At 42.9% G+C, this 22,251-nt stretch overlaps 2 protein-coding genes across 2 annotated transcripts in view; one reads left to right on the top strand and one right to left on the bottom strand.

Moving 5' to 3' along the window:
- LOC129862734 (ADP-ribose glycohydrolase MACROD2-like) overlaps nt 1-22,251 on the bottom strand; it is a 917,737-nt gene that overhangs the window by 725,972 nt on the left and 169,514 nt on the right. The gene's annotated exons all lie outside the window — the stretch shown is intronic.
- Nucleotides 1,858-18,559, top strand: LOC129862726 (leucine-rich repeat transmembrane protein FLRT3-like). Its single transcript, XM_055934641.1, has 3 exons — nt 1,858-2,205; nt 12,650-13,540; nt 14,972-18,559. Exon 3 carries the CDS (start codon nt 15,028-15,030, stop codon nt 16,993-16,995), a length of 1,968 nt encoding a protein of 655 aa, XP_055790616.1. The 5' UTR covers nt 1,858-2,205; nt 12,650-13,540; nt 14,972-15,027; the 3' UTR covers nt 16,996-18,559.

Raw genomic sequence — 22,251 nt, 5'->3', positions numbered from 1 at the left:
CATACACACACACACACACACACACCTTTCATCTACACATGCAGCTTTCACACAACCCTTGTTTGACCGAAACACACTCCTCTCTTTCTAGTTTTTGCCCATTGCTTTATTACTTTGTACTGATACACACCACATAAAAAACATACACTACCGTTGAAAAGTTTGGGGTCACTTAGAAATGTCCTTGTTTTTGAACGAAAAGCACATTTTTTGTCAATTAAAATAACATCAAATTGATCAGAAATACAGTGTAGACATTGTTAATGTTGTAAATGACTATTGTAGCTGGAAACGGCTGATTTTTATGGAATATCTACATAGGCGTACAGAAGCCCATTATCAGCAACCATCACTCCTGTGTTCCAATGTACGTTGTGTTAGCTAATCCAAGTTTATCATTTTAAAAGGCTAATTGATCATTAGAAAACCCTTTTGCAATTATGTTAGCGCCGCTGAAAACTGTTGTTCTGATTAAAGAAGCAATAAAACTGTCCTTCTTTAGACTAGTTGGGTATCTGGAGCATCAGCATTTGTGGGCTCGATTACAGGCTCAAAATGGCCAGAAACAAAGAACTTTCTACTGAAAATCGTCAGTCTATTCTTGTTCTGAGAAATGAAGGCTATTCCATGCGAGAAATTGCCAAGAAACTGAAGATCTCGTACAACGCTGTGTACTACTTCTTTCACAGAACAGCGCAAACTGTCTCTAACCACTCCTCGTGGGAGGCCCCGGTGCACAACGGAGCAAGATGACAAGTACATTAGTGTCTAGTTTGAGAAACAGACGCCTCACAAGTACTCAACTTGCAGCTTCATTAAATAGTACCCGCAAAACACCAGTCTCAATGTCAACAGTGAAGAGGCAACACCGGGATGCTGGCCTTCTAGGCAGACTTCCTCTGTCCTGTGTCTGTGTTCTTTTGCCCATCTTAATCTTTTCTTTTTATTAGCCAGTCTGAGATATGACTTTTCCTTTGCAACTCTGCCTAGAAGGCCAGCATCCTGGAGTCGCCTCTTCACTATTGATGTTGAAACTGGTGTTTTACGGGTACTATTTAGCTAACACAACATGCCATTGGAACACAGGAGTGATGGTTGCTGATAATGGGCCTCTGTACTCCATAAAAAAATCTCCTGTTTCCAGCTACAATAGTCATTTACAACATTAACAATGTCTACACTGTATTTCTGATCAATTTGATGTTCTTTTAATGGACATTTTTTAAATTTTCTTTCTTAAACAAGGACATTTCTAAGTGACCCCAAGCTTTTCAACGGTAGTGTATGTATCCCATATTTGACAGTGATAAGAATCATCTCCTTCTCTCTCTCCCTCTTTCAATTTCAATTCAATTTCAATTTAAGGGGCTTTATTGGCACGGGAAACATATGTTTACATTGCCAAAGCAAGTGAAATAGATTATAAACAAAAGTGAAACATACGGTACAACCCACATTTCCCTGACACACTCCCATCCTCTCCCTCCCTCTGCCAGGGCAATGCGCGTACTCTCGTTTCCTCTCCTTTCAGAGCAGCATCATCTTCTCACTGCTGTTTCCCGCTACACACACACTTCGCATACGATAGGCTCAGAACGTCCAATCCCTTTCTTCTACTCCCCCTAGCGGCTACACATAACACTGCGCCCTCAACCACAGACAGAGAGAGAGCGAGAGAGAGAGAGAGAGAGAGAGAGAGAGAGAGAGAGAGAGAGAGAGAGAGAGAGAGAGAGAGAGAGAGAGAGAGAGAGAGAGAGAGAGAGAGAGAGAGAGAGAGAGAGAGGGGACCGAGCAAGCTGGAGAGAGCGAGCGAGGCCCCTCCCCCAGATGACATCTATCTATCTAGCTCTATTGAAGCGCTAGAGGCTGATGTAAGTTCACACTTGTAGTGCGCTCTGCCCAAGCGATCTGTCCTGCCATTGCTGGGCTCTTTACCACAGCCAGCGGACTGGAGTGTGTATGTGGTGTGTATGTGAGGACCAATAAACACACACCAGACCAGTACTGCTGCTCCAGCTTCAGACAGACAACAGAACTGATACCAGAGCTATACTGTAGCATTCGGCTGGTGTTCAAGACTGGGCTTTTTGGATCTGAAGATTTGTTCTATCCTCCCTGTTTTGGATTGGAATATATTCTATTTTACAGTCTGCTTTTCTAGGGAGGATATTTATTTGTTTTTTTACTTCTTTGTTCATTCAGGAGGTAAGTGTTTTAAATGTTGTGCTGGAGTTCTATTCCATTTCTCTTTTCCTGTATCCCCCTTTTTCTAAAGAAGGAAATAAAAAAGTGAGCAGATTTGAAGAAATCTATTTCTGGTTATTTCAAATGAAGACAGCTGCATACATTTTCCATCATAAATATTTCTGCAGCTATGGGTTTATGCCTTGTCACTAGGCTATCGGTTTTCTTTCAGAATTATTTTTTTTTTTTTTTTTTATCTCTTTTTGGTTTGATGGTGAGCGTTTAAGAGGGCATTTTACCCCAAATAACATAAAAAATGTATGCATGTGGTTGTATAGCCTATAATTCAACCACACAGCTCATAACAGCAAAATCAAACTCGTTCTGAAAAGAGTTGATAATTATGCAGAATATAGAGCACTAAATAAAACTAAAACACATAGATTATTCCTTAATATTCTTAATTTTCTAGTCACTTTCCAACACACAAGGCTCCTTTGCTAGACGTGTGTCTCTTGCCAAATGCATATTTTATCTGATAGGGTAGACAATACGTTCCGAGAGAAACCAGCAGCTCGCAGCTCAATTTTACCTCTGGCGGCAATGCAGCCTTTTCCTCCGTGTCTGTCTGTCCCTCTCTCCGCATTGCAAGTAGTTCTACCAACCACGAAGACGGAGTACCGCAATGTCGCTCCGCTAGCTCGTTCATACGGCTGACTGACTAGACTGATCCGAATAAATACAGTCTTTATCCAAACCCTCTAAACTCCCCAGCGGAAGGAAGCAACAGGGACCGTGGAGGTATCTTTCTATCCCTTATTCACTACGATATTTTTCAAATTACAAATGGATAGCCTACTGAGGGATTCCGAAGGTGCAGGTATAATGGAATGAATCGTGGAGATATAACTGCATAAAAGACAAACACTAAACTGTAAACTTTTACAGTGGTATATCTGGGAAGAATGAGCGGTCTAAGCATCTGGCACTCTTAGAAAAAAAGGGTTCCAAAAGGGTTCTTCGGCTGTCCGCATAGGATAACCCTTTTTGGTTCCAGGTACAACTCTTTTTGGTTCCATGTAGAACTATTTTGGGTTTCATGTCAACCCTCTGTGGAAAGGGTTATACAGGGAAGTCAACATGGTTCTACCTAGAACCAAAAAGGGTTATTCAAAGGGTTCCACTATGGGGACAGCCGGAGAACTCTTTTAGGTTCTAGATAACACCTTTTTTTCTAAGAGTGTAGCCTAGCAAGCTTCGGAGGAGCTGGAAGACACCCCAGTGAGTGTAGTTAATTACGATGCTGATCTGGTAGAGAAGGAGAGCGGAGGTTTGTCACGGAGGGCAGCTTAAGACGATGGGAAAACTCCGCTAAATGCAGCTCTCGCAGACGGTGGGAGTTTGTCTCGCTCTTCTCTCCTCTCCCACCGCCACAACAAGCTCAGCGACATGGATCAACTCGACTTTTGTGAGGGAATTTTCCATGTGCATCATGTGCGTTTTCACCACAAATGGTGTTAGGGGTAGCCAAGCTGCATTTCGATGTGTGGTGTGTTCTTTCTGTGTGCGCAATAAACATACAAGCTCCTCTCCCTCTCCGCATGCCATAGCCACATACCCGGAGCCTGCTCACATTTCGGTGCGTTGTTTTCCACGCCAACCCTATGCAGTTGAGTCAGTTATGTTCGTATAATACGCCATAAAATAGATAGTGATAAGCTAGAGGCAACATCATAGCTCGTTCATGTCCCAATCACATATATCTTAAGATAATGACCCATAGTCTCTATCCATAAGACTACAGCAGAAGTCAGGAAGCGCGGTTTGGTTAGACGATAACACCAGCATTATCTGATTGAGCCGGTTATGTAATCGGTTTAATAGGTCTCCATCAAACAGATTCCCACACTAATGTTAAGCCTATGATCAACATACTGTAGCTTGCCTATTAGACGATGCGTAGTCAGTGTGAATGAAAGTCCAGTCTTAATTGGCATTCTCTATTTTATCCTACGGATTATCAAAATAATGATATTGACTATTTATCTAATAATATCAAATATGCCTACCTAATATTACCACAAGGTTACTGAACTGCGCATTAGGCCTACTAAATAATCAGGTGTTCTTACTTTTTTAAACTGCATTGTTGGTTCAGGGCTTGTAAGTATGCATTTCACGGTAAGGTCTACTGTATTCAGCGCATGTGACGAATACAATTTGATTTGATTTGTATTGGCTATTTATCTATGATTAGAAAAAACTAACATTTTTAGAAATAAAAGGTGCTATTTAGAGCCTAAAAGGGTTCTTCAGCTGTCTCCATAGGATAACCCTTTTTGGTTCCAGGTAGAACCATTTTGGTTCCAGTTAGAACTTTACATGGAACCCAAAAGGGTTTTGGTTCCATTTTGGTTCCAGTTAGAACTTTACATGGAACCCAAAAGGGTTCTACCTGGAACCAAAAAGGGTTCTTCTATGGGGACAACTGAAGAACCCTTTTGGAACCCTTTTTTCTAAGAGTGTAGCAAGAACAAGGCTACTGGAAATTGTGTTTTGTTACCTTTCCTGTGATCAAAAGTGTTGTTATAGGGACATAGCCTATGTGTGTATTGAGGACTTGGTTATTTGCTAACATCTAAGGCAGCAAGCCAGATGACATGTAGTTGGGCTATAGGCCTATCGGGTGATGAAATTAACTCAGCCATTGATCTTGGTGAAATGGTGTTTAAGTCCCAATCCACTATTCAGGACACAATTCACATTAGAAACAACTGGACATCAAAACCACATGTCTAGGCCTGTAGTTTCAATATACAAACTGATTACACATTTAAAAGGAAGTTCTTGAAAGGTAACTTTACTGTAATACCCGACAGATTAAAACAAAATGGTAGCTATTGTCAGATAGCTGAAAAAAACTGGATATCACAAGAGCATGTCTGATTCCAATAGGCTACACCAGAGCATTCTATTTAGCAATACACTGCTCCGGGCTACACTAATGAAAGCAAGTCTTAATCACTGATAAAACAAAAACAAAATGGCTACTAGCTATTGACAAGTAGCCTGGTCTGTTTACATCAGTCTGTCAGTCAGGCAGGGTAGGGAGACAGAGCTAGCCTATTGTTCTACTGTGTGGACTGCCCCAGGGCAAAGTCACTGGTCAATTGGTTTTCACAGGGAAGAATCTCCTTAACTGGATTAGATCAGTCTAGTAGGCTAACCAGGTCACTACAGACATGTGTTTATCTAGACAAAGGACTGAGAATAATATGATCATGTCTTTTGTTGCCTTTTTAACTTGGACATTTTGACTAAACTGAGGAAGTAATGATTAGAAATAGATAGTCCCTTTACATCACGTTCAACCATACATACATGTGTCATCTACTAGACAAAGATATTATACATTTTTGCTTTAACTTTTTATTTTGACTAAACTGAGGCAGTAATTTTTAGAATTAGATAGGCCCTTTACAATACTTCTAAATCCAATCAATTATTCTCTACATTTGTAATCGTATTCTCAACATTTAGGCCTAATTCAATTCCATCCATCATTAATGAAACAATAAGGCTATTTTTAATCACCAATTCCAATCCCACCAGAATGAAATCATTAATTATACTTAGAGATAAAGAGAATAAAGAAGAGAAATGTAAAAGGCAAGAAGGAAAATGAGCTTTTCTCACAAAGCACCCCAATTCCTTTCATTTGCTTGAGTCCAATATGTGGGAGTTAACATGGAATGTAGGCTAAAGGGCCTACAGTATAATAAGCTAAGGCCCTGGCTGTCCATGCCCATGCCTGCTGTCCTTTAGAACAGTAGTAGCCCCCATTCCTTGACAGTGGTTACAGTATAATAAGCTAAGGCCCTGGCTGTCCATGCCCATGCCTGCTGTCCTTTAGAACAGTAGTAGCCCCCATTCCTTGACAGTGGTTACAATATAATAAGCTAAGGCCCTGGCTGTCCATGCCCATGCCTGCTGTCCTTTAGAACAGTAGTAGCCCCCATTCCTTGACAGTGGTTACAGTATAATAAGCTAAGGCCCTGGCTGTCCATGCCCATGCCTGCTGTCCTTTAGAACAGTAGTAGCCCCCATTCCTTGACAGTGGTTCTGTTAGTCGATTACAACCTACACAGCCAAGCACCAGTCCACACACACACACACACACACACACGCACGCACGCACGCACGCACGCACGCACACACACACACACACACACACACACATGGCTGGTTCCTCCATCTTGCAGTGCCTACCACCCCCGTGTGGTAAAAAGCATGCAGCTTTCCTTTTAGAGCGTTACAATGGAGAGACACCCGTCTACCACAGACCTCACTCTCGCTCTCTTTCTATCTCACTCTCTCCTCTATAGACCACCCGTCATCCCCAGACCCCTTTCCTCCTCTATCCCCTCTCTCTGCTCTATAGCCCCAAATGATCTGGTAACAGTGTTGTTGTTCATCCCATCTAACTGATGACAACAGAAGGGAGGTTATGCACCAAACCTAAATCCCTGAAACTAAACTATGATAGATTCTCTTTCTGAAACACGGCCTGCCTGTCTGTCTTCCTCACTGTGAATTCAGATGCATTCATGAATGTTCTTTTGTGTCTTGCACCCCAATAGGCCTGGGTAAGACCCAGTGGGCCCCAGTAGCTCCACAGTAGACACAGTAGGCCCTCCTCGCTCACGCTTTCTCTTTTTCTAACAATTACTTAGAATAGTGACAAATGGAGACAGCTGGCGAAGGTGCCTGGGGGTACAGTAAAATAATCTATTATTTATCCTAAAGAATAAAAAATCTGTTCCTCTAAAATCAAAGCCAGAAGCAGAAAGGAAACAAAATAAATAAACTGACAGTAAGGGTAAACATCAATAAAAGGTATAACCTACAGTCTACATTCTAAAACAAATTAAACTGGGAATTCTAATTCTAAATTCTATGGTTGTTGTTTTTCCTTTTGACTAAAATGTATATTTATCTTCCAAGATGTTAAATGCAAGACTCAGCCTCACTTCTAAGCTTCTGACCAACCAACAGTATTTCCATAGCATGCTATGTGTGTAGTTGCAATCTATCTGTAACTATGTTGTCTTATCTAAATAAATAAACTACAACACGTACAAATACATCATTGATTTCCCAATGGAGAACTATACAGTGATTTAAATAAATTCTATAACCCTTGAATATTTAACCACAGAAACTTTGGTAATTTTAACTGTTTCCTCTAATAATTCAGTCCATGTAATTTTATCACTTACTTTGTAAAGAAACTAAAAAAGACGTTTTAATCTAAAATACTTCTTGACAGCCATGAAATTGTTTCCAAATTGCTTCAGTTTTCCCAAATCTCTTTCTTTCTCTCTGGGATCTATGTCCAGAGGGCATATGTCTTAGGCCCTTGGCTGCGTCTCAAATGGCACTACAGATGTAGGATCTTAATTTGAGCCAGTTTGCTACAGCATAAAAATAATCATGCAGCAACAGGACATGTGAATTATTATGTGGATTATAATTAACAGACATTTTTGTAAGGGTTGATACATTTTTCGTAAGGGAAAATTACATCTGAAATTTCGAAGTGGAAATGACAAGCTTCCGAAGCCCTTTTAATCCTAAAATACACTACGAGTTTAACATTTCCCCTGCACCAGAGTGATCAAATTAAGATCCTACATCTGTATATTCCCAATATAATGCACTAATTTTGACCAGGGCTCATAGGGCTCTAGTGTATATAGGGAATGGGTTACCATTTGGGATGCAGAACTTGTTATTCTAGACTTAAATCTCTCTAGCTGTGGCTATAATCTATCACGTCCTGTGGTTTTGTGTCAATCTTTGACATTATTTTTCCCTCCGCTAGCTGAAAGTGTTTGTGTGTGTGTGTGTCAACATACAATCATACAAATTTTGCTAGTCCACATTCATTGGAGCGGAAGCCAGTTATGGCGGTTTACAAAAATCTCCTGCCGTCTATAGGAGGAGCTTATTAGGACGATAGGGAGAGACATCCATCACCCAAAAAACCCTGCACCCTTTTCCACCTCACATCACTGTTAAAAGCATTGGTGTGTGTGTTGGGGAAGAAGTGTATGTGTGTGTGTGTGTGTGTGTGTGTGTGTGTGTGTGTGTGTGTGTGTGTGTGTGTGTGTGTGTGTGTGTGTGTGTGTGTGTGTGTGTGTGTGTGTGTGTGTGTGTGTGTGTGTGTGTGTGTGTGTGTGTGTGTGTTGGGGAAGAAGTGGATGTGTGTGTGTTTGTGTCTATAGATCAAAAAAACTATACAGTATAAAAACAAAGCTCTACAAAATTAATTAATTCATATATGAGAACGCTATTAAAACGATTGACCAAAACCTTTGAACATCTAATCCAAATCCCCTCAGTGGACATCTCCCAGAGCAGAGGGCCCTCCTGCTTGTCTTGTAATGAACAATAGAATGAAGCCACCCCGGTGAGAAACCCGATAAGCGTGGAAAAAGGCAGCCAAGAAGCCAACCAGGCCAGGGACTCAAGCTGTCTGCACTAACCGTGAAGGACAGCCCATACTTGGTTCAGAGAGGAACACTACCTGGCAGCACACCACAAAAATAGTCTCAATACTATTAAACAGACCACACCACCAAAACAAACACCACCTCCCTACCTCAGCCAGAACTCTAACCTATTCCCAGAACTCTCCCAATAATAGCAACTCTTTTTAAAAAGGGACTCTAGGTTCAGCGCATCATGCAAAATAAATGTTGTGTCTTTCCCCAGCCCTGTGCACATGGACTAGCGTCAGTCTTACATTAGTAACATGTCACCTGTTCCTTTCACTGTAGGCTGGACACTGAGTCAGTGGCAGTCATCATGTTAGGGTGAGACTGGGTGACAAGCCAGGAAGGTTGCTCCATGATTTTAATCACTATATGCATTAAAAAAAAGTCAAATCCTTTGTCTTTGTCTCTCTCTATGAGAGCAACACATCGTTACGACACATAATATGACATTTGAAATGTCTTTATTCTTTTGGAACTTCTGTGAGTGTAATGTTTCTGTTCATTTTTTATTGTTTATTTAACTTTAGTTTATTTTCTATTTCACCTGCTTTGGCAATGTAAACATATGTTTCCCATGCCAATAAAGCCCCTTAAATTGAATTGAAATTGAATTAAGAGAGAGAGAGAGAGAGAAAGAGAGAGTGGTGTGTCAGTGTGGACGTGGGGACCAGAAGTCCTTACAAGAATAGTAAACAAACAAAATTGTGACCAACTGGGGGACATTTTGTTGGTCCCTACAAGGTCAAATTCTATTTCTAGGTGGTCTAGTGTTAAGATTAGAACTAGTGTTAGGGTTAGAATTAGGTTTAGGGTTAGGAGCTAGGGTTAGTTTTAGGGTTCGGAGCAAGGGTTAGGTTTAGGGTTAAGGTTAGGTTTTTCGGTTAAGGTTCGGGTTCGGGTAAGAGTACTCTTAGGTTTAGTGTTAGGGGTTAGGGAAAATAGGATTTTGAATGGGACTGAATTGTGTGTCCCCACAAGTTCGGCTGTACAAGACTGTGTGTGTGTGTGTGTGTGTGTGTGTGTGTATGTGTGTGTGTGTGTGTGTGTGTGTGTGTGTGTGTGTGTGTGTGTGTGTGTGTGTGTGTGTGTGTGTGTGTGTGTGTGTGTGTGTGTGTGTGTGTGTGTGTGTGTGTGTGTGCGCGTGTGGTCATCAGACAGCAGCATCTCAGGACTGGAGCTGTAATCGGGTTACAAGCCTCTCATTTCCATAATCTTCTCCATAGGCTACAGGTGTTAAATTGCCCACTCTCGTCCATGTTCTACAGGAGCACACTTAAATGGCAGCTAGTGGAACACAGACACACACACACACGCACGCACACACACACACACACACACACACACACACACACACACACACACACACACACACACACACACACACACACACACACACACACACACACACACACACACACACACACACACACACACACACACACACACTCTTTAGCAGAGAGCAGAGCGAGGTACATGTAAGGACATAATGCCATTGTGTTGTCAGGGGAAACATAACATTAACTTGGCAGAGTAAGTTCTATTTTTAACACCAGCGGGCCAAGTTTAATATAAGGTGCATTCATAGTAGTAGGTTGTTAAAAGAGAGGGTGTGTGTGTGTCTGTATGGGTTGGTTCTTCTATCCTTGTGGGGACCTAAAATCCCCCAACGTCCCCACAAGGATAATAAAACAAGGAAAATTCTCCCTCATGGGGAAATTTCCCACATCCCCATAAGGACAAAGGCTATTTGAAGCTTTGGAGTTAGATTTAGGGTTACAATTAGGGTTAGGGCAAGGATTAGGGTTAGGGTCAGGCGTTAGTGGTTAGTGGTTAGTGGTTAGGAGTTACGTTTTGGGTTAGGGTCACAGGTTAAGTTTAGGGTTGAGGTTAGGGTAAGGGTTAGGTTTAGGGTTAGCGAAAATAGGATATTGAATGGAAATACATTTTAGGTCCCCACGAGGATAGAAGTACAACACGTGTGTGTGAGGGAGAGAGTGTGTGTGTGAGGGAGAGAGTGTGTGTGTGAGGGAGAGAGTGTGTGTGTGAGGGAGAGAGTGTGTGTGTGAGGGAGAGAGTGTGTGTGTGAGGGAGAGAGTGTGTGCCTGAGGGAGAGAGTGTGTGTGTGAGGGAGAGAGTGTGTGTGTGAGGGAGAGAGTGTGTGTGTGAGGGAGAGAGTGTGTGTGTGAGGGAGAGAGTGTGTGTGTGTGTGAGGGAGAGAGTGTGTGTGTGAGGGAGAAAGTGTGTGTGTGAGGGAGAGAGTGTGTGTGTGTGTGAGGGAGGGATTGATGGAGGGAGGGTGGGGTGAAAGTAAGGGCGAAAGGTGATGCTGGGACACGGGTGGGGTGGCTGGCCCAGTTGTATTCATGAGCCTTTCAAATGAGCTTCAACTCACATGTACATTTCTGAGCAGTGTGAACAGAGGAGGGAGTTTCATTTCACTCAGGAGCGAGAGGCCGCCTTAGGGGGCCTTGCTCAGGGGCGTGTTGCTCTGGTCATAGCTTCTGTCTAGAAACGACCCCTTTTCTTTTCTGAGAACAGAGCAGATTGCATTCTTTAATCTTAGTCAGAAACTCAGAGGCCAAGTCTTCGTTCCAAATGGCACCCTATTCCCTACATAGTGAACTACTTTTGAAAAAGTACTGCACTATATCGCGAATAGGGTGCCATTTAGGACACAAGCCAGAATGAAGCATCAGCTCCGGTTGAAAAACGAAGCAGTGTCAGCTGAGGCAGTGAACTGAGCAAGACAGGAGGGAACAAGAGGGAAACAGGGGTCTAGATCACTGACGCTTTTCATATGGAAAGACATTCTTTTCTACCATCACCACAGAAAAGATGGGGGGTGGTGCTGGAGTGGAGGGGCTGATATTAGGGTTAGGGGGGAGGAAAGGGCAATGCACACAATCACGGTTGAGCAAGCTGCTAGGGGGGAGAAAAACGTTTTATCTTTAAAAAAAAAAATCCACAGTGAACACAGCGGTTAATCTGGGTCTCACCAACTATGTCCACTATCAAAGAGAAGCAGCACAGGCTTTTCTCCCAAGCTAATTCAGGCAAAGCAAAATAAATCCCTCTGATCTACAGATACATTTAATAAGCTTTAGGGGCTTTGACTCAGTCTCAACTCCCATAAGCAAACCCATCTCATCCCTGATAGTGTTCATACCATGTGTGCTGTTGATAGATGTTGTATTCCTCACGATTTAGCCTATACAGAGATTTAGCCTACATAGAGATTTAGCCTACACAGAGATTTAGCCTACATAGAGATTTAGCCTACACAGAGATTTAGCCTATACAGAGATTTAACCTACATAGAGATTTAGCCTATACAGAGATTTAGCCTACACAGAGATTTAGCCTACACAGAGATTTAACCTATACAGAGATTTAACCTATAAAGAGATTTAGTCTACACAGAGATTTAGCCTACACAGAGATTTAGCCTATACAGAGATTTAGCATATACAGAGATTTAACATGGAATAAATAGGATCTTCACAACCTCTTCTCTGTTAGAGATTTCTGAATCCACCTTTCATTAATTCTGAATTTCCCTATAGCATTGTCCTCTATAATTTAAAAAGACATGCATTGTTTGATGAGAATGAAGGAAAGAAGAAGGAGTTCAACAGACAGAGGTAGACTTAATGGCACCATGCTGTGTGTTTCTTTGCATTTAGGCCAGGCAGCAAGCCATATGACATCCATTAACCTTGAAATCTGTGTCTCAAATGGAACCCTGATCCCTATAAAGTGCATTACTTTTGACCAGGGACGTTTCCCAATGATTTCCCTTCCCTCCTCATACTTACACACACTGTCTGTCTGACAGATGTTACATTGATTGCTAATTGCCTATGGATGTTAAATAACGTTGATCTCTGTCTCTGGCTGTTTTTCAGAGAACCAACCAATGCAGAATAGTGTGGGTACAGGAATAGAAGCAGGACACAGCATGGTCCAGAGAGCAGGTGTGTGGCCATAAGGGAACAAGCTACTACGAGGCTGGGCCTGGGAGAAGCGATCCTACCATTGTCCTGTCGTCCACGGGTCTCCTGAGGAGTACGTACCACTCTGTTACTGGAGTATCTAGAACTTCCCTAGCCCTGGATTCATGGAAAACGGCATTCTGTGTTTCCTGCAAGGCTGGAGTACATAAGTGATACAGCCCTGGAGTGAGTCTTTGGAAGCAGGGTTGGTATTGGCATGGCTCAGTCCAGCTTTGGGTATTCTTTTCTTTTCTGTGGAGAGCCTGCTGGAGTTACCCTCCCCTTTCCTGAGAGGACCTAACATCAGCTTCAAATCTCTTCCCTAAGAGGCGGGGGCCTCTATGTAACACAAAGAAATCTCATTTTGGGTTATTGGAGTTGCTGAGTTGGACGATACAAGGGCTCTACTACTACTACTACTACTACCATTGGGACGTTCCTTTTTAATATTACCCCCCACCCCCGAAATCTTGTGCTTTTGAGAGGAGGAAGACTGCAGCTTTGTCTTTCAGTCTGAGTGGAGATGCTTTTTCTACTGGCTTATCTTCCATGGCAAAACCTTTGATGGCCTGAGAGGCCTGAGCAGGCTGACAACACAAGAGGAGGGTCAGCGAACAAACGCGGATCAGTTTAGTTCAAACACACTGACCGGGGTCACAATATAACCTTCTCTCTCTTACTACGCTAATAGACTTTTCCTTTCTGAAAAGGATTAATAGAGAAGATTTCAACATACATCTCCATCTGCTGGACGGGGAAAGGATTCTTGTGTGGCTGCAGAAGGATTATTTACGGATCCTTCAGGTATGACAGCTATGATTGGATGTTGGCTGTGGCTTCTTTACGCCTCACTGACGAAACCAAGGTTTCTAATAATGGTGTGTGTGTGTGTGTGTGTGTGTGTGTGTGTGTGTGTGTGTGTGTGTGTGTGTGTGTGTGTGTGTGTGTGTGTGTGTGTGTGTGTGTGTGTGTGTGTGTGTGTGTGTGTGTGTGTGTATGTGTGTTTGTGTGTGTGTTTTCTAATGAGACGTGGTGGAAGGAGAGGTCAGTACATGAATGCTTAATTAAAGTAATAAATCAGTACTTGTCTAATTAAAAGGGAAACCACACTTCACTGGTCACAGTATAAACTGAAGGAGAAAGACAGACAAGCAGTTTGCACCTACTGTTTTGCCATATTAATTTGAGGTCATGACCTCTTGTTGTTGCAGTGCTAGTTAAGAAATAGTTTGTTGTTTCCTTGGTGTTTGTGGCTATATATAGAGAAACAGCACATGACAACTTCTACTTACAGATATACTGCTGTGCTAAAAGGTAACTGAAATGTGATTATTCATGCAATATTAACTGCTCTAAATCAGTTATTGCTACCAGTCACAGCCAAGCACTGAACAGTTCAGCCATGTAGTTAGTGAATGGATGACTGATGAGTGCAGTTTGGTTTACATCGTTCCACATCTGCAAAGCACTGCCACTGCTACCTAGGAATCTGACCAGCAGAGAATCTCCCTCTGAAGACTTGTTCTACTGACATGGTTATTTCTTGAGGAATGTTTTCCGTTTTTCTCCTTTAGTTTCTGTAAATAGAAACGTTTCTACCACCTTGTGAGCTCTAGGCCAGATGAATGTAAGAATGTAAGACAGAGAGCAAGAGACACGTTTTCACAACAATTCATTTACAAGGCCTGACTTTGTTCATGCCCCCCCCCACACACACACACACACTCTAGCAGCAATGAAAGGCAGCCTTGAGAAAGATACAGAAACGTGTAAAACAACCAAGGCCAAGCTATTACATTTTACAAGCTAAAGCCCAAGCACAGGGATTGAATTCAGAAGAGAGGCCAGATGTTAAAGGATTTTCTTATCTACAAACAAGAAATGAGGAAAAGGGAAAAACATTGTAAACTTGTGAAGTTTCCAAAATCTAATGAGAATGTACATACTAACGTTATGTGTGTTCCTTGAAAACAGCCCTTTGCACTCAAAGTAGTTTTAGCCTCGCTAGTTGCTTTAATTCATTTTCTGTGTTTGGTAAATCGTAATAGTAACAATTTATATCAATTTAACAGTCTGCATAGGGCCTACAAACAATATAATATATTGCAGAACGTTTATTGCGGAAAGAGCTTGAGGCAACACAATTCAAGCAAACAGCAATTACTAGAAACAAGAATGTTGGCTTCCCTTTAAAGGCCTTGTGCATTAACATTACCCTTCTGTCTCCTCCCCAAGGGTTCCTGAGTGATCACACTGCCAGGCTACACCAGACGCCACAACCTCCAAACAAGATGACCGCCCAATGCAAGAACTTCCTCCTCTTCCTGACCAGAGTAGGACTACTCCTGGGTCTGGCTAACCCTCTGGTGACCTCAGCCTCCTGCCCCTCGGCCTGCCGGTGTGATGGGACCTTCATCTACTGTAATGATCGAGGCCTCACCTCTATTCCTACCGGCATTCCGCTGGATGCTACTGTACTCTTCCTCCAAAACAACAGGATCAAGAGTGCTGGTATTCCCACCGACCTGAAGAGGCTAAGCAATGTAGAGAAGATCTATCTGTACTGTAATAATCTGGACGAGTTCCCCCAAAACCTGCCGATAGGAGTCAAAGAGCTGCATCTACAGGAGAATAATATTCGGATGATTACGCATGCATCGCTGGGTCAGATCCCACTGATCGAGGAGCTACACCTGGATGATAACTCTGTCTCGGCGGTTAGCATCGAGGAGGGAGCGTTCAGGGACAGCAACCACCTGAGATTACTTTTTCTGTCCAGGAACCACCTGAGCACCATCCCGTCCGGCCTTCCGCAGACCATCGAGGAGCTGCGCTTCGACGACAACCGGATCTCGTCGATATCGGAGGCGTCCCTCCAGGACCTGATCAACCTAAAGAGACTCGTCCTGGACGGGAACCTACTCAACAACCGTGGCATCGGCGAGATGGCCTTCATCAACCTGATTAATCTCACCGAGCTGTCCCTGGTGAGAAACACACTGACGTCTCCGCCGGCTAACTTACCGGGAACCAGTCTTGAAAAATTGCAGCTCCAAGACAACCACATCAACCGGGTACCGGCCGGGGCTTTCGCTTTCCTCAGGCAGCTGTATCGACTGGATCTATCGGGCAACAACCTGAGCAGTCTGCCTCAAGGAGTGTTTGAAGACCTGGATAACCTCACGCAGCTCCTGCTCCGTAACAACCCATGGCAGTGTACTTGCCGGATGAAGTGGGTGAGAGACTGGTTAAGGTCGCTGCCGACAAAAGTCAACGTTCGAGGGTTTATGTGCCAGGGGCCGGACAAGGTGAAGGGCATGGCTATAAAGGATCTGTCTACTGACTTGTTTGACTGTGGAGGCTCTGACTTGGGCGGGAGCCAGGGGGCCCCTACCTTCGAGACCAGCACCGTCTCTAACACCTTACCCCCCTCACATCCACAATGGCCCTCCTTTGTCACTAAAAGACCAGTGGTGAAAATGCCTGAACTGAGTAAGAACCACCGCAGTACTACGACACCATCAGGTAGAAAGATCATCAGGATCAGCGTGAAGTCGAGCAGTGCAGAGACAGTGCACATCTCCTGGAGGGTTTCTGTACCCATGACTGCCCTAAGGCTCAGCTGGTTAAAACTGGGCCACAACCCTTCGTTCGGTTCCATCACGGAGACCATCGTACAGGGGGAGAAGACGGAGTACCTCCTAACAGCTCTAGAACCGGAATCCTCATACAGGATATGCATGGTTCCCATGGAGACCAGCAACATTTACCTGTCGGATGAGACGCCGGTTTGCATTGAGACAGAGACCAGTTCTCTGAAGGCCTACAACCCCACCACCACTCTGAACCGCGAGCAGGAAAAGGAGCCTTACAACAATTCCAGTCTGCCTTTAGCCGCGATCATCGGAGGGGCTGTGGCTCTGTTGGCAATGATAATGCTGGCGATCGTGTGCTGGTACGTGCACAGGAAGGGTTCGCTGTTTTCCAGGAATTGCACCTACAACAAGGGCCGACGGAGGAAGGACGATTACGCAGAGGCGGGGACGAAGAAGGATACCTCGATCTTGGAGATACGAGAGGCCTCTTTCCAGATGATCCCTATACACCCCGTGCCCGTGTCCAAAGAGGAGTTTGTGATACATACCATTTTCCCTCCGAATGGATTGAGTCTGTACAAAAGCCCGCACAGCGAGACCAGTATTAGCAACAGGAGCTACAGAGACAGTGGAATACCTGATTCAGACCACTCCCATTCATGATATTGATAACGCAGAACATTTTATTATAAATGAGTGCGTTCGGTGATGACTTGAAACTAAGTGGCTATAAGACATTGTTATAAAACACTGGATCTAAAAGACTGATTGGGAAAGCAATGTTCTTCTGTACATTTGCCCATATAATTTATATTTAAGGACATTTTATGACGAAGAGGAGAACAAACATGGTTCACATTGCAGACAGTAGGCCCATCACTGAGCCGCAGGTCAGTGTATGTTGTAATTAAAACTGCAATTCTATATTTTAGGGTTTTTTAGTAATTTGTACTGTATTTCCTTTGGCTTAAGGTTACCTAACAACCAAGTATAAAAAAACAAACTCTGTTCTACTGAGATATGATGACTTGTCAACTGTGAAAGTGGGTTTTCATTGCTGTGTTGAACAATCAGACTTGTAGAATAAAGCACAGGTCATTCCTTTCACACTCTTTTTGTGGCTGTTCGATAACAACAAAAAGGCAAAAGAAATGACATGATGATCAAAACTAGGGCACAGCTGATTAACTAAGAAGAACCAGGGCGAAGCAGCGAGACAGCAGGCTGCCAGCAGGCTGTGTTGCCTTCTTCCTCTGAGGAGAGACAAGCAGAGAGCAGTCGCCTACATGTACCTAGCCAGAGAGACCCAGAGGGGTGTATCTCTGGAAACATGGACTAGATATGGAGGTGTCATGCTTTACATCTTTGCTTTGTTCAGTGTGTGGATTCATTTAGTTTTTCTGTTTGGAAAAAACAGAAACAGAGACAGCACAGGTAGAACACGTTTGTGTGTGTGTGTGTGTGTGTGTGTGTGTGTGTGTGTGTGTGTGTGTGTGTGTGTGTGTGTGTGTGTGTGTGTGTGTGTGTGTGTGTGTGTGTGTGTGTGTGTGTGTGTGTGTGTGTGTGTGTGTGTGTGTCTGCACGTGTCCTTGTGATTGTGCTTGCGAGCGGGAGTGAGTATGTGTATGTGTGTCAAGCAGTCCTGTAGAACACAGCACAGGGCATATGAAGCACACAGACCTTTAGGGGAGGAGAGGAGACCCTCTCCTAACATATTAACCCATGTAGGGTGGACAGGTTGACAACCCCCCTATATCTCTATCTGGCTAAACTACAATGGATGCCATTCTCCAGTACCTTGTACCATAACTTGGCCCTCAAACATAGCCTAGATATAAACAGGGCAAGAAAAAAGGACGTAGAGAAAAAAATGGCTTTCCTTTGAATACAAACGTCACCAATTTCCTTGTTTATGATTATGATTTTGTATTTTGTATTTTTTTCCAGATTGAAGACACTACTACTTCTATGTTACCACAATTTCAAAGTTAATTGTTCTTTACAAAGTTGCTCATGGATTCTTGAAAGTCGGGACAATTGTCCCATCTTTCAAGAATTCCTGAACTGAAAACCAAAGTGCATTGAATGCTCTTTGGCCCAGTCTTGTATGTGCCTTGATCTAATGCTTATTGTATTTAGCTTTTTAAGAAATCAGTGACTTTTTTTCATACACACTTGAATATGAGAAAATATTGGTCATATTGCAGAATAAAAGTGGATAAAAATACCAAGACTTGTCTTTCTTACCTGAAACACTAAAAATACATTTCAAAATCACAATTTGAACCCCATTCTCAGTCTGCATAAGAAAAACATTGCAATGCACTCATGTGCCTGATACTTTTGCAAATATGAAACATCATTGTCTATAAGCACAAGCAAAGTATACACTCAAACAGAATACATTCTGGTCAATACTGACCACACTGTCTCTCCTGGTTGGTTAACTAATAGTGAAACAACCACAGAAGCCCAGGAAGGGAGATAACATCCTTTGAATGACATCATCCATATACAGACTTCCTAAAAAAGATTTTGTAGGGAAAATGGCAGATTTAGCGCTCACAACTATGACCTATTTTCTGCAGAGATTAAAAAATGCATTTCGCTCACAGCGATGAGGAAAATGTCTGCCTGGCTGTATTTCCAAGATGTACTGAGCTTTTTAACTCGGAGACGGGTAGAGATGATATTGTTCTCTAATATGCAGCGTCCCTCAGCCTCTCTGTGGGCAGTCAGACAGACACACACGTGGACACACACACACACACACACTCCTCTAACAACCCAGTCACACACACACACACACACACACACACACACACACACACACACACACACACACACACACACACACACACACACACACACACACACACACACACACACACACACACACACACACACACACACACACACACCGTAGGCAATCAGTCTACAGAGCAACAGCTGCTTGAGGCTGGCGTTGGTCTTTCATGTGGTGAAGCCACCGTGGGTGATTTATATCAGATGGTGTGGTGAGATCTGGGCTCTCTCTGGGGGTTGGTCCCAGGCTCACAGTGTGTGTGTGTGTGTGTGCATGAGTGTGTGTATGTAATCTAATGACGAGCCACCGTACGGAGTGTCACGATCCAAGCTCTGCTGGGGATCCCAGGCAATACAAAACACAGGACTGAGCAGAGAGACAGAGAGACAGAGACAGAGAGAGACAGACAGAGAGACAGAGAGAGAAGAGAGACAGAGAGAGACAGAGACAGAAAGGGAGGGACAACGAGACTGAGAGACAGAGACAGAGAGACAGAGAGAGAAAGACAGAGAGAGACAGAAAGACAGTGAGACAAAGACAGAGAGACAGAGACAGAGAGACAGAAAGAGAGAGACAGAGAGACAGAAAGAGAGACAGAGAAACCGAGAGACAGAGAAACAGAAAGAGAGAGAGACGGAAAGAGAGAGAGACAGAAAGAGAGAGAGAGAGACAGAAAGAGAGAGACAGAAAGAGAGACAGAAACAGAGAAACAGAAACAGAGAGACAGAGACAGAGACAAAGAGACAGAGACAGCTCCAGGTTTACATTAACAACAGGTCTGCTGCTAATTCAGATAGGGGACTCCTCACAAATACAGATATACATATACAAACAGACAGAGAAAATATAATATAATCACATTAGTACACTCACCTACAGAGAGGGAAAGACATGTGCATGTGCAGCACATGGGATGTGTTAAACATACTCCTTAGCCTGAAGTGTCCTCACTTGAGAAAGAAAATAGCTAGCTTTTCGCGTGGCGACGATGAGTTCACGCCAGGTATGGGCCGAATCAGGCGGAAGTGGTACTCACTAAGCAAGTAGGATGATGTCCTTTACACATGAATACACACACTCACATAATATGCAGTCATAAACTAAAATGTATGATCTGACACATCTCCACACTGTAATCCATACGTGCATTCATAAACACACCCATACAGTCTGAACACACTCAAGGCTCTAATTAAAGTAAGGGAAGCCGCTAGAAGCTACAGAACTTCTCCAAACCTTAAGTGTACACTCACACTGGCCCTGAGGCCCCTACACTAATATATCAGATCAACTGGAAATGAAAGTAAACAGCTGCTTTAAGAATGGCGTAATGCTTCTGAGTCTGTGTGGCCTCACATACAGTACAATATGTGAATGTTGTCAACAGTTCTCTGCTCTGTCATTTGACTGTAACTTTGGATTCAATCTAACCTTGAATCTTGTGAGTGTTTGCAAATGCTTGGGAGCGATAAAAGCTTTTGTTGAATAAAAGCAAATGCGATAAGCTATTACGTAATGTGCAAATATGAACTCTAAGTATTACGTACTCACACTGCAAGTATTTACTCTTAAAGATAATGTGTACAGTTTGTCAAAGTACTACATGCTCAAGTCTAGGGCACATGGGCGTTCTCTCACTCAATTCAAGTTTCAAATCAAAGCATGTAGCCACACATCTATTCAAAGAGATTTGATTGTTTTATTTCCTCAACTCCTCATTCATTCTGATTAATGAAATGTCTTTGAATGGTTATGAACTGTGTAGGAATGCCTATGAATATCTCTGAATTCCCTATGAACAGCATAAAAATGCCTATGAAACAGCAGGAGTGTGTTTCATACCCGAGTCGTGAGTACTGGGTCTCTAGCTAGAATAAGAACCTATCCTAACTCATTTCAGAGTTCATTTCTGGAACCTGACAGACTCCACAACGTTCTACAGATTGGACCAGATAGAATAAAAGGCCAACTCCAGCACACTGATGATCTTGATGCTCCCTAACATGTAATAGCTCTTCATCAGGGTATACAGATGAGATCCCCCACATTACATTAGCCAGGAAGCCCAACCTTCACCTTTACCTTAGCTAGTCTCTAAAGTAACCGTGTGTTATTGATTGGTTTTCTAAGTAAATTAGCCTCATGTTCTCCTAACAACGTACAGATGTAGGGTCTCAATTTCAGACAGTTTTCTACAGCAAGAAAATTGTCCTGGAGCTACAGAAACTGTGAATTATTATGTTGATTATAATCAATGGATATTTTTGTAGGGTTTCATACATTTTTCATTAGGGCAAATCAAGTGTGAAATTTCAAAGTGGAAATGACAAACTTTAAAAGCCTTTTTAAAACTCAAATACACTACATATTTGCATTTCCTGCTGTCCAGGAAAATTCTCAGCAACAAAAGAGTGATCAAATGAAGATCCAACACCAGTAGGTATTTCTTGCACTTAGAAGCACGGAGCGAGAAACAACACTGCTCTCTAGATTCTATATGCTACCTAATAGAGGTTTAATCAGGCGGAAAGAACATAAAGTGAATCGACATGCTAAAAATGATGTTGAATGGAATTTAACAGAGAAAATATTCTCAAAAACCTTGAGTGATTCTCATGAGAGTATTTAATGTGTTTTTTGTTCTGAGAAGAACCATCTCATTCTAGAATAAAATTATTCTGTCTCCACAATCTGGGACACAAAGATAGATAGTCCGAAACAAAAGATTACCTAGAACTGAATCACCCTGCTATGAGCCCTGACCCCGGTGACCTCCCGTGACCTTTCATGACCCTGTTCCCTACTTCACCCTTCCTGCTCCCAGCTCCTCACTCTGAACATCACTCAATCCCTCCCACCATCTCATTGAGGTCAGATGGTCTCACTGAGGCCACCAAACAATGCATGGCACTTCATACGACCCTTCTCTCCGACTCCCACCCATGATATTGAATCACTCACTTCACTAATATTTCTTCTTTTACAACAAGACAAAAAGCTTGAATACAGATGTATGCTGCCCCCCATAACCCCCATGCTAGCCCATTGTAATGTATTGTGTTGCTCAGACAGGAAGCAGGCTCATTTGCATTCCTTTAGATGATTAAGTTCAT

The sequence above is a fragment of the Salvelinus fontinalis genome, chromosome 1, assembly GCF_029448725.1.
Source record: "Salvelinus fontinalis isolate EN_2023a chromosome 1, ASM2944872v1, whole genome shotgun sequence".
NCBI lineage: Eukaryota > Metazoa > Chordata > Actinopteri > Salmoniformes > Salmonidae > Salvelinus > Salvelinus fontinalis.
Note: the sequence above shows the minus strand (reverse complement) of the source record. Positions and strands in the feature narration are given on the sequence as shown.